At 41.1% G+C, this 13,064-nt stretch overlaps 1 protein-coding gene across 2 annotated transcripts in view; it reads left to right on the forward strand.

The window, feature by feature from the left end:
• Positions 1-13,064, forward strand: part of LOC111226505 (glutamate receptor 1-like) — a 66,017-nt gene that overhangs the window by 18,013 nt on the left and 34,940 nt on the right. For both annotated transcript variants that reach the window (XM_022751692.1, XM_022751691.1), the window contains exons 4-9: positions 1,880-2,064; positions 6,004-6,057; positions 8,914-9,072; positions 9,601-9,768; positions 10,818-10,922; positions 11,985-12,095. In XM_022751692.1, coding sequence (XP_022607413.1) covers positions 1,880-2,064; positions 6,004-6,057; positions 8,914-9,072; positions 9,601-9,768; positions 10,818-10,922; positions 11,985-12,095 — 782 coding nt within the window. The remainder of the gene's footprint in view (positions 1-1,879; positions 2,065-6,003; positions 6,058-8,913; positions 9,073-9,600; positions 9,769-10,817; positions 10,923-11,984; positions 12,096-13,064) is intronic.

Genomic DNA, 13,064 nt, shown 5'->3' on the forward strand with positions numbered 1-13,064 from the left:
ACAGCCACTTTGATAACACTGAAGGAAAGCTGACTTCAGGTCTCTTTGTAATGCATTACAGCACAGAACATTGTCAACACTAAGCACTAATGAGTTTCAAGCAGTAGTTTTGTCTCATCTTGACTGCTGCCCAGCTGTATGCTCAAGTGCCGGAACATAATGTACATAATGCAGAACCAGATTCATAAAACAAATTAACACATAAAGATAGGAGAGATGAACGATAGTTACAAAGGGAGGAACAAATGAATAAAAAGATAGAGACAAGTGAACTGCTTTAGACACAGCCTCCTTTTCAAAGCATGATATAGTGTGGTGCTGTCCATGGTGCTGAAACTCTCCACTGACACCAGGACTCAACTCCATTCAAGAACAGTTGTCCATTCTCCTCAGGACCCACTGACTTTATTCATGGTCATGATTAACGGCCTGCTGTGTTCCCATGTCTATCACCAGTTTCAAAGCTACTATTAAACCTGTCAGTGCCAAGGAATAGTTATTCTCTCTTGAACAACAGTGAATAGAGAGAGACACCATAAAAGTTGCCATACGTCTCTATCTACCTCCCCAGTAATGCTGGGTATCATTTCCATTCAACATCCCTGCATTTTCCTGCTTGTCTAATTTATTTACATGTACTGTATTGTGGTCATATGTGCAGGTGAAAAACCATCCATCTTTTCATTTCTTAATGACCTTGTGTCAAATAGGCAGCATGAATTGCCTGGAGAGCAGCTGGTGTGCATTCTATTAAGGTTGGGCAATAATCTTTCAGAGGCTGTGACTGTATTTCTCATTCTTCTTTTGACAAGCTGTGTTGTTGTTGTTGTTGATGTTGTTGTTGTACTGAATAAGCTGTTTTTACATTTGCTCAATGTGCATGAAATGCCTGTATGAACATGAACAAACAAGCATGGAGGATAGGCAAAACACATCATGTACAGGCCCACGGTGGCTTTAGTAGTGTTTGCCAGCTTAGTAGGGGGAAAAAAAACAAATACAACTACATCATGTATTAGTTTACATTTCTAAATTTTGTAATTGCTATAATTCATTTGGGTAATGGCTGCCAGTCTGCTGCGGGTGAAATTACTTTATTTAGTCTCTGGAACTACAGTGGCTGCCAGCTTGAGAGGAATCTGATTGGTCTATTGCCAGCAGCAAAGGAGTACAACAGTGAGTCAGATTGTAAATCAGAGCTCAAGATCAATGTGTTCTCTAATCGCCTTTTATTTCCTGTCTTAGCATGAGCCCCTAACTCATTGGATGCTCTTCCTCTTTCTCCATGATGCTCAAGAGTCTCAGCAGCGTATCGGTGACAGTGTAATTGACTAGCGCCACCTGTAATTGGGGCTTAGATGGTGTAAAGCTGGCTGTGAGCGTGTCATCTGCGATGATGCACGGGCTGATTATTTGTTTGTGTGAAAGTGGTGATTATTTAGGCCGGCGCTGTACGAGCTGGAAAAGCACACCTGTACATGTCAATGTGCTTAATGGACTGTCCCTCGTTACACTTTATCACTGAAGCTACAGGGGAGATTCTGATGGATAAGCTTATCACGAGCAGTTTGGTTTTCCACACGGCTTCTGTTTTGTTCTCAATTTGTTTTAATTTATCTTTCAGCTGATAATATAACTACTTGCAGTATAAAATTTGCCTACACATAATTTATGTCTCATGCTGCCTAATAAAATACAGGATCACTTTCAGTAAATGAACACCAACTATCATTCATCAGTTCATTCATCTTGTTTGCAGAACTTTTGGTGTAAAGACCCACACATTTAACTCCCACAGTTTATCTTCTCCAGTTGAACAAGAACTTTAGTTCTTGAACATTTCCCAGAGAGTTTCACTTTGTCCCATTCCTCTCACCAGGCCTGTCAGTGCTGCAGAAGGTCCTGGACACAGCAGCAGAGAGGAACTGGCTGGTTACCTCGGTTAATGTGGAGACCATGACAGAGGCCTCTTTCTTGAAAGTGTTCCAGGATTTGGACAAGAGGAAGGAGGGCCAGATTATCATCGACTGTGAGACTGAGAGGCTCACTGGCATCCTCAAAAAGGTAAAGAGCTTTTCTCTATTTTTGCAGTGATAGGGGATTATGTAATTTTATTGGAATTTAAAGTATACTGTATATACAGTATAAGCTGCAGATAATACAAGTAGGAATTTTTACATGATCAGTGATTTTCCCTTTTGGACACATATCAAGCTTATAAACTCAGTCATTAGCCTGCACATTAATTTTAAAAGACAGAAAAAATATATTGAACACATTTTTAAAACACATAGTTAAGATCAAGGCCGTGCATGTTTTAATCAAATGAACAAAGGAGAGAGGCAGTGGGGGTTGGTTGGCGGTCTGCTGTTGCGTTTGGTCTCTGGAGCATCAAGGACAGGAGCAATAAATAACACAGCATTGGCATTTGGAGCCGACAGTTCTTCTGTGATAGCATCATCACTTACTCACCTCTGTCCTATTCAAAGAAGAAGGATTCTGACGTCTTCCCCTGAGCAGACATTGTCCAATCACAGCTTAGCAACCGTAACTAGGCATGGTAGATCTGTCGAGCTTGGGATTTTACTGCATGTTGAAGAGGCATACATGGAGCTGCAGTACGAGTTCAACTCAGCATTTAAATAGTTTGGATATTTTTTGTTGCCTTTCAAAAATCGAAAACACAAAAAAAATTGGCAGAAATGGATTAAACAGCTCTCTAACGTTCAATAGATGTACTAACTAGCTTACTTCTAACAGTAGTAACCATGCATTACTTCCAAGGCCAAGGAGCATTACATTGAGTAACTGTGGCAGTTAACCTCTTACTCGCTATATTATATGCTCATTATATGCCAGTTAGGAAATAAAACATATTTCTTAAAATTAAAGTAAAATATAAAAAGAGTATGTAGGCTAATAAGTAGTTAAATGAAGATTACATTTACCGTTTTCATACTTATAATACTAGGACTAACTAACTCTACACTCTAGTACAGAACAATACTTGACGTAGTTATTCACATCTTCTACATGAATAATCAGCTGGTAAAGGGTTGCTGCTGAGCTTTTTTGCCTGGTACCTGTTAGCTTTAGCCTCAGTCTTTTAGCATGATATATTGCATATAACTATCAAGTGCACCTATAAAATCCCTTTAACAGGGTTCTGCCACGAACAGTTGTCTTTTCAGCAGGCTAGAAATGTGAAGCCTGCTTTTGTCTGTCTGAAATCAAGAACCCACTGCTTCAAAAATAACCAAAAACAAAAAAGCACACATGTAATCTTAATAACGTGCTCGCCACTTAGGTCAGCAAGGTCAGCTAGCTGGCTCACCTGGCATTTGTTGGACCTGTGCTTTTCATACTATGACAAGTCAAATGTCTGCTATGAGAAAGGTGTTATAAACTACACATATGCCATGTGATAACGTAAAGCTTTGACACATAAATATAACATTAATATAACACATTTGTTATTTCTATTGTTTTGCTTGTTGATGCCACTTGATTTATGATTTTCAGGCAGGCTGTAATCGTTTTTTTTTAGTTTTTTTTTAGTTTTTTTTTTCTGTTTCAATACATTGTTGTTTATAAGAAAAAAAGAGTGTACACACACACACACACACACACACACACACACACAAACACACACACACACACACACAGATAGTCACCATCTGTATGTGTAGGCTACACTCTGTGTGAACATTATTGATGGCCTAGTGTCTACAGTTAAGGTTATTGCATGGGTTCTCACCAGTTTACAGGAGCTGAGTCTGAGAAGTTCTCCATTCAGACGGCCACCATCAATCACCCACATCTGCTCCCTGCCGCCACGCTGCCCTGCCCGTGCACCAAAACAATGGCGCACACATACAGTACATATACACAAACACACACAACAGCTCTGCCTCTTTTGCCCTTTAAACTCACTGTGTTCATCTCATTCTACTCGTACAGTACACAGATTCTCTTAAGATAATGTCACTGACAGTATCCTGAGGCTGGCTTCTCATGTAGGCTGAATGTTGATGAAGAGTCCTCAGAGAACAAATATTGTGACAGTACAGGAATCTCAGAGTCTGGTTTCCTACACAGAGAGAAACAATTGACCCGTTCTCTTGGGCCTAAACTCAGAATGACTCCTCAAATCTGCATGTATAATTAAAAATTTACTCTCATCCAAAACATTTCCATTTGACAGTCAGTCCACTGTGGCAGAAATGTGTGTTTTTCCCCGGTGTTGGTTGTATTGATGTCAGTGCTCGTGTGTGTGTGTGTCTCCTCCTTCCCTCTAGATTTTCCTTGCCCGGGGCTCGGCTGCGGGGCCCGCCTTGTGCTGGGGTCACCATTAATAACAAATACCACCTTCTGTCATGACCTACAGCATCATTAGACACACACACGTAACACACAAACAAATGAGTACACTCGACCAAGTATGCATAGGGGAAAATGCTCACAGAGAGGAAGAGGTGTGAGGTCATGCATAGTGCCTAAACAGAGACAGTGCAATTTTTTTTTCCTCTGTGCTAAGACTATTAATTGGATGGTGTGTGTTTTAAATTAGTGCTGCCCACTCAGCCTTATGTTATGTGATTGCCCAGTGTGTTGTGATGACACATACGCACTGACGTGCACAACAGGCTCTTTATTTAGGCACAGGTGATTGAGACATTCAACTTGTGTATCACCACCTTGAAGTGCCTGTTTCATTCATAAAAAAAATAAAATAAAATAATGGTTCTGGCACTACACTACACTACACAACTCTCACTGTGATGTTCAAACTGCCTTGACCCTAGGTGCTCGGCTGACCTGTGTCGCCCGGCCGTTAGAGAATGACAGCAGTGTAGGCAGAAGAGAAATGGAGTGTACAGCAGGCGTAGGAGAGGGGCTTGTGCACAGTTCAGCCCTGAAAGACTGCATTATTTGATGGTATTGTTAGCCCATGAAGGAGTTCCAGGGAAGTAGAGTATTGTAAGTTATTTAATATTAGATCAAAGATCAAATCAGAGCTCTCAGGGGAACCATACTGAAAACAGAGGAAAGAGCACGAGGGGGAGGGAAGCAAATATAGTAGTGTGCACAGTATTTACAAACTGATGACTAATTACAATTTTGACAGTTTGACTTGGCAGTTTACTTGCATTAAATATGAATTTATTTATTCATTCATTTTCTACTACTTTTTAAACCTGTGACAGTTCTATCAGATTCCTCTCAATCTGATAGAAAACTGTACAGTCAATCAATTAATATTTCCTGTTTTCATTTAATTATTTATTTTGTGATAAAAATGAATAGTCCTTTCTTTTTTAATGTTCAGCATGGGATTTTATAGGGTGTGACTGCCTTTACGTGTGGTTATGCATTGTAATTTTTATAGTTAAGTGAATTCATTAATTTTGTTTCCATTTTAATATATGAATAGTATTAATGGTGGGAGTGTGTGTGGTAGATATAATGTGTTTGTGTTTTATTTTGTTGTGGTTAGTGGGTGTCTGGCAAAAGGCAACAAAGTTGTAAGAAACAGCATTTTAATACATTTCATCACAGAGGAGAGGAGAGGAGAGGAGAGGAGAGGAGAGGAGAGGAGAGGGGAGGGCATTTTAGTCATAGTTGTTCCTAACGGACTCCAGAACTGTCATTTTCTTTCACCTACTTTCATAACTGTTATTATGTGGAGTTGGTAATCCGTTAATATGTTGCCTTTTTACACAAAGATTCAAGCTGACATTTGCGAAGTTAGCCACCTTTTTATAAAGTGGTTCTTTCAATGTTCAGTCTCTTTGCTCTGATTTCCTATGAACCTCCCTTCCTTTCTGTCTTGCACAAGGTCAAGTACGTACACTGTACCAGGCGCGCTGCTGAGACGCTGTCAAAAGTCTCCCCGTGCTGTCTTAGTTGCACACACACACACAAAAACACACACAAACCGACCTTCTGTTTTTGCATCACAGGTATTTGATTCTTTATTTCTCCTCTACCCTTGTCTTTCAGATTGTTGAACAAGGCAAGAATGCAAAGAGCTATCACTACATCCTGGCTAACCTGGTAAGGAATTATCATAATCACAGCACTGGATTTTTATCCATCTAGATTTCTTTGGAGATTTTCCACATGCATCTCTACATACTTTCATACCCAGACGGTATTTGCATTGCTGTTAAATGTGGCTTTGAACAGGATTCCAGACTTCCAGTACTTTATAACCAGTTCAATAGACTTGTATGCGCCTAAGAATTTAGCCTTAAACAATCTGGTTTTGTGTCTCTCAAGTTATTTCATCCCATTTTCCTCTCCAGCTACATCAGATATTCTTTCCCCGCACTGTCAAACCTGTAGACGGAACAACAGCACAGTAGTAGACTTACAGTGAGGCACAAGTGGGAAACCTGTGACAGCCGGAGACAGAAATCAATGCTGACTCACAGTGACAGAAAAAGGTCATGGAGCCAATGTATGCAAGCTTATATCCATTAGCTCTCTCTGTCTGCTGCCATTTTCTCAGCGCAAATGGTATGTAGACCCCTACAGCACTGTGCAGACACACTAAACGCAGCCAAATGAAGAGAAAATTGACATCAACAGAAGCTGTAGTAATAACAGTATTAATATGCAGCTGCTGGCTTGAACAATTTCTCACTGCTGGGGTTTTTAGATTGGCTCAATCTCTCTTGTCTGGCCAGTTTGCCAGATTTAATTTTAAATGATAAGACTTGGACGGTAATAACAGCTGATGCGCAAAGTGGCCATCGTCATTTATAATGGGCCCGTTAAAAGGTGTGTGTGCAGAAAATTTTACTTTTTCTATGTCCTTGCACCTTTTTATTATTTAACTAATTTACTTGTGTCTACGTTTGCAGCTGTGTGTGTGTGTGTGTGTGTGTGTGTGTGTGTGTGTGTGTGTGTGTGTGTGTGTGTGTGTGTGTGTGTGTGTGCGTGCGTGCGTGTGCCTATCTGAAAAAAACAGAGCATAGTGCAATAGAGAGAAGAAGAAAGAATTTGAACACATTCTTAAATGTGGTTAAAATATCTGTCTGAGATACCCCCTCCATGACCAGTGTTAGAAAGGCTAGTTTCTATAGTAACCTCTTCAGCTCACTGCACTGCATTAGCTCACACATGGAGCAGAAAAAAAAGACAACTCTGTCTGTTCAGCTGAGAAATATAGACACCTGGCAACGCACACAGGTACATTAGGGAGACGCTGGTGAGAGGAGAAGGGGGATTGAACGCTGCTCCCCTTTTCCCTTGCTTCCATTCGTCTCCTGAAGCTTGAGCTACACTTCGTTTTGTTCCAGTCCGACCTTTCGCCAAAGATAAAGGGCATCAAACAATTTAAACGTTGCGCTACTTAACAGCCAGCCTTCATCTGTCCTTACTGTATGGATATGAAGATCAGAGAAAGTAAACAAGCGAGAGTTTGAGACAGACATACGGCCAGGAGAGAGCCGAACATCAAATGGCATGAAACAAATAACATCATAGCAGGGAAGAAAGAAGAAAGGATAGAGAGGCGCGTGTTGTCAGCCGGATGCCTGGCGAGCAGGAGACAATCCAGTGAGGCACCTTTCCTTCTCATCAGTCAAAACTTTGCTCTTAAATCTTAGACAAATCACAGACAAATCTTCTCGCCCCCTCTCCCGCCCCGTCTCTACTCCCACCCCATTCCCACTTGTCTGCCTCTTCTTCTCCCCGAACTAACAGGCAGCCTACAGAGACACTGAAACGGCCTCTCCTCCTCAACTGCCTTTTTGTCTTCTCCACATAATAGTCAGGGGAAAAAATACAAGTAGGAGATACCATTACAGTAAATCGCTTCCTCTCTCCATTCTACTCCGCCTGCGGCATTCCTTGCATTGTTCACAGTAGCCCATAAGGGTTTGATCCTGCCCCTGTTAACAGTAGCCTGTGAGGACTCAGTCTATCAGAGATTAGCTGCGGACTGTTCCCGCCATGAAATGAGGTTTTCTATTTCCTTTCTCACTATTCATGTCCCTCAGGAAAGACAAGGATGCAGTCTGCTCAATGGGGTAACCTCTCTTAAGTGAAAAAGAAAAAAATTGTCATTTTCATTATGCAATTAACCCTTGCACTTTTGATGGGAGAGTTAAAAACTGTTACTACAATGCAGTCTCCTAAATTACCCACCGGTTTCCTGCCTTTTCGGCTTGTGAAACAAAGCAATGTGTATTTTAATATCGCCTTGCAACCAGTTTCATATGTTGCCTGTTTTTAGAGGTAAAATTACCAAGACGAAACAAAAGCAGCAATTAAAGAAAAGTCCAAAAAACAAATATTACTCAGTGTAGCAGGAATGTGTTTATTTCTGTTTTCTTATCCTGTTAATCATCTAGCACAGTGGTTCCCAGTCTGGGGATTGGGACCCCCTAAAGGGTCCAAAGAACAATCAGAGGGGCGAAAAGATGATTAGATGGATAAAAAACAAACCAAAACAGATTTCTGTCACATAAAAATTTAATTTGTTTTTCAATTTTTGGCTGTTGTTTGGTGAAATGCTGGATACCATGACACCTCAAGGCTTTTTCATTTGAAAATCCATCAAATGAAAGAACCTCCAAAGAAAAACTCTCACTTTGGATTTTCTCTTTGAACTGCTCATGGTTGAGGTCCACTTTGAAGCATAACCTGTGACCATGGTTTGCAAGTAGACATTGATTTACTTTACGGGGTCACAAACCAATAAGCGCGATTGTCACTCCAGCTGACCTCAAGACAGAGATCATGGCCACTCTTTGTGGCGAGCATGGTTAATTGTCCACTGCCAGGCATTTTGGATGATTTTCGTTCAGGAATCTGCTTTGCTCACAATAATCGTGGACTGTGCAGATGAACAAAATCAGAATTCTTACAGATTTTCCCTGCGTATCCTTCTCCCTGTCTCAGGGTTTCCTGGACATCGACCTGACAGACTTGAGGAAAGGTGGGGCGAACATCACCGGCTTCCAGCTCGTCAACAACTCGGAGCCCGGCGTCAGCCGCGTCGTCCAGCAGTGGATGGAGTTTGACAACAAGGACTCCAAAGTGCCCAAGAGTGGACTCAAAGTATTTACCCTTCACTCTCTTCTATCTCTTTTTTTCTTCTTTTATTTTCCTTATTCTGTCTTTAAAGAAGAAGTTGTGCAGTTTATACAGAAAGTCCTGTTGTCAAAGTAAATCCAGCCACGGTTCTTTGTAGTTGTGATCACTGATTTTCTGTGTGAGGTTAGGGTTACCTCAACCTAGCAGGTTGTTATTTCCCCTGTCAGTAGGTTTGCTTGTGATTGTCGGCAGCATATTGGGAAAAGTTATGAAAGGGTTTTCATTAAATTTGGTGGGCAGATAGCCCTTGATCCTATCTACCTTTGAGTTTGTTGAATCAGATGTGGGACTTCTGCTATTAAATGATTATTGATTTTTAGCCATAACAACTGTGCAACCAGCTGAGATAGAAGATTGATTTCAAATCCAAACATTTGTGTATTTATAGAGCCAAAAAAATTAACTCAAAATGCCTTGCCTTTCTTCAGCCAAGACCTGTATGAGTTCTTATTAGTGTCGCTTCTGTTTGAATTGTCTTCTCCCTCTTTGCAGTACACAGGCGCTTTAACATATGACGGGGTGAAAGTCATGTCCACGGCCTTCCAGAATCTAAGGAGACAGAGGATAGACATTTCTCGCAGGGGCAACGCCGGAGAGTGTCTTGCCAACCCACCAGCTCCCTGGGGACAGGGCATAGATATCCAGAGAGCCTTGCAGCAGGTTGGCGCACATACATAGAAACACACACTGATACACGCACACACATGCTCATACATGGACTGGTACGCACACTTTCTCAAATTCTTGAGTGGCACATTGGCTAACGGCTCCTGAGCTGGGTCTGGCTGAACAAATTAGGTCTCATTCTGTCGTGTAAAGTTCACATTAAGTCGTGGGAGAGCTCTCCGGTATCAAATGTGACATCATGGCTAGTAAACAAAACCTGCGGGAAATAACACTGGGCTGTGATCATCATGGAATATGACATCAGCAATTGAGTTTAGAGATGAAATATTTGGCAGTGGAAATGGAAATACTGCACTGGCTGTGCGACCTCTTGATCTCATGCACACACAGACACACTCATGCATCTAAAACCAAGTATATCGAGTAACAAGGACAATTATTTTATATTAAAAACTCTTACTATTTGCAGAAAAACAGTTCTCAATTAAAAAGACAATTAAAAGTTAAATGTTTATTTTCTCTGGGACCCCATTTACATAGACAATGAATAGTGTATAATAAATGCTTCCAATGTTTCCAAGGGCATACATGTAATTGCATGTGAATGAGGAGTGAGTCTGTGTGTGTGTGCCTGTATGTGTGTGTGCCTGTATGTGTGTGTGTGTGTGTGTGTGTGTGGCCTGAGGCTCTGTCTGCAGAGTGGCTGTGCAGAGGCCTGCTCAGAGTCAATCTAGCCATCTGCCTGCGGATAGACTGGAGATTGAAGCCGTGTTCGCTCAATTAACTCCATCACACAGCCAAGACAAACACACTGCACTGTACACATGCACGCACACCGTCTGTCACTCACCTCCATAGGGACCCAGGCACCGTGGATTTTCACGAATGAATAATATACAAACATGTGCAAACTACGCTCGACATGCGTTGCGTGTGAGCGTGGCATGCCAATGCTTCAAGCCAGAGCAGACGTGAAGAAAATGGCTTGTATGAAAATGCTTCACGGCAGCCATTATTTACCCATCTGCCGGGCGAGTCTGAGTCTGTGAGTTACTTATTCAATATGTGTGACTCCATTACAGGTCCGTATAGATGGATTGACTGGTCACATTCAGTTCAACGAGAAAGGCCGCAGAACCAACTACACCGTGAGCGTCATGGAACTGGCCCCATCTGGACCTAAGAAGGTAAGACTGAGGTCGCCTGAGGCTCCAATTTCAAATATTTATTCTTGCTTAAGGACCCTATTTAAAAACTGTGCCTGCAAGCTCATTATTATTATTATTATTTATTGTTTGCTCCTTACACCAGTATTCAATAAGTCCAAGAAAGGTCTAGGCCTGTATCTATCAAACATCTAACAATTTCTGTTAAGAATGCCCTACAGAGATGAAGACTGTAAAAAAAAAAAAAAAAAAAGACTGAAGATTAAGACACATTTAACGAGCGATTTACTGCTACCTACAGCGAAGTGTAAGGGTAACCTTTTAGAACAGCTCTCAAGTGATCCATGATTATTCATGTGAATGGCAAAGACAAGGTCTTATGCTACATCTGCACTGTTGTTCATTCTTTTAAAAAAAATATCCTTATGATTAATTCAGTGATATGGTTTTATTGCAAAAAAAGTGATTTAATTTTTTTTTATTATCTAAAGGCAATAAAAATGTGAAATGTGAAACGATGTAATATTTTTTATAATACACCATATATTTGTATAAGCAGGGGTGAAATAAGAGAAATCTAGCTGAAATGCAAACCATACCGGAGCAGGATAGAAGCTATAGACAAGGTACATGAGAGAAATTTGAGTGTCACATTGACAAGTGCAGACAGTGAAGATGCATGAAAAGTGACAGTCAGTGTCAGCTTTGTTTGTTGTTTGCGCGCCAATAAATAAAAAAGTGATGTAAGCTCCTGTCAAATGGTAAAATCAAATGGTTAAATTACCTTATTCTAAACTATACCCAATAACAGTAAATATGACCAGTGATATTTTGTACAATTGATGTAGATAGGGTGCACACTCCCCTGGGTTTCTGTACTTCAGCCATCAAGCATCTACTCTTGGCCATCTTAGACCTCAAGCTCTCTTAAATTTAAGCACATTTTGTAGTCCTAAGAAATTTGATAAATAGATTTTATTATCAAGTATGTGAGTAGGAGCAAAAGTAAAGGATTTCACTCGATCTAAAATTTCATCTTTAGCACTTTAATAAATACATGCCCTGGATTTCTCCTTGTCTTAGGTCGGCTACTGGAACGAAGATGAGAAGTATGTGACCACCGCCAGCTTCATGAGAGGCAGCAACGAGACTTACGGCCTGCAGAACAGAACGTACATAGTCACCACTATCTTGGTGAGTCTGAGTAAAACAGAGCGGTTTGACGGATTCTTGGGGGAGAACGGGCAGGTGAAATGAGAGACACACAGACAGAGAAAGTAAGGGTAACATTTTTCATTTTCTTTTATGATAGAGTTCCTAAAGGTTCAGGCCCCTGAAAGAATTCAGCAGACATCTGTGATTGTATCTTGCTCCCCTCCTTCCTTTCTCTGCTCTGTTCTGCTAACTTTTCACCGTCTGACAGGTGCCTGCTCAGAATCTGAATCAGAATCTCTTTATTTGGCAAACACAATACAGGTGTAGAAATTTGTCTCAGGATCACTGTCCTACTGGCATGTTGATGAGTTTCAGGCTTAATTCATTACATATTCAATCTACATTTAAAAGACAACACAAGGACAACTCAACTTGACATTTCATGTCAAGAAAAACCGAGTGGAGCGGAAGGCTCCAGGAGTTCATTCCTCATCATTTAAGTAGTTAGAAAGTCCTAAATAGCACTGGAGAACACTTATTTCTGACAGTGTGAAGTGTCATTGTGTCCCTCATTTCTCTCTCCTCCCATAATCTTTATTTGGCTCCGATGTCACCATCAGGCTGTTCAACACGACTTGGCCAGGCTGTGTTAAGTGTCCTGGCCTATATAACTGAGATGGAGCTGGCAGGGTCCGTGAAGGAGGTTGGGTTTGAGAATAGAGAAGAAAAGATTCAGTCTGACCATTTCTCATGGCAGCCAGCTTATCCTGACATTTTCACAAAAGAAAGGACACAGTTGGCAATACCTGGCTGATGTACAGTAGAGGGTAATAAAGATGGTTGCATTTCTCTGCAGGTACAGGATGTTCTCAGTGTCTGCAGCTTGTTGAAAATTTAATATCAGAGAATACGCCATGCGTGTGGACGCCTGGAGCCCAGCACTGGTTCTTTCTGTTCTCCTGGTGTATTTTTCAAGTGGGAATGTCTTTTATCTGTGGGCATTACTGC

The sequence above is a fragment of the Seriola dumerili genome, unplaced genomic scaffold, assembly GCF_002260705.1.
Source record: "Seriola dumerili isolate Sdu_G_001 unplaced genomic scaffold, Sdu_1.0 BDQW01000161.1, whole genome shotgun sequence".
NCBI lineage: Eukaryota > Metazoa > Chordata > Actinopteri > Carangiformes > Carangidae > Seriola > Seriola dumerili.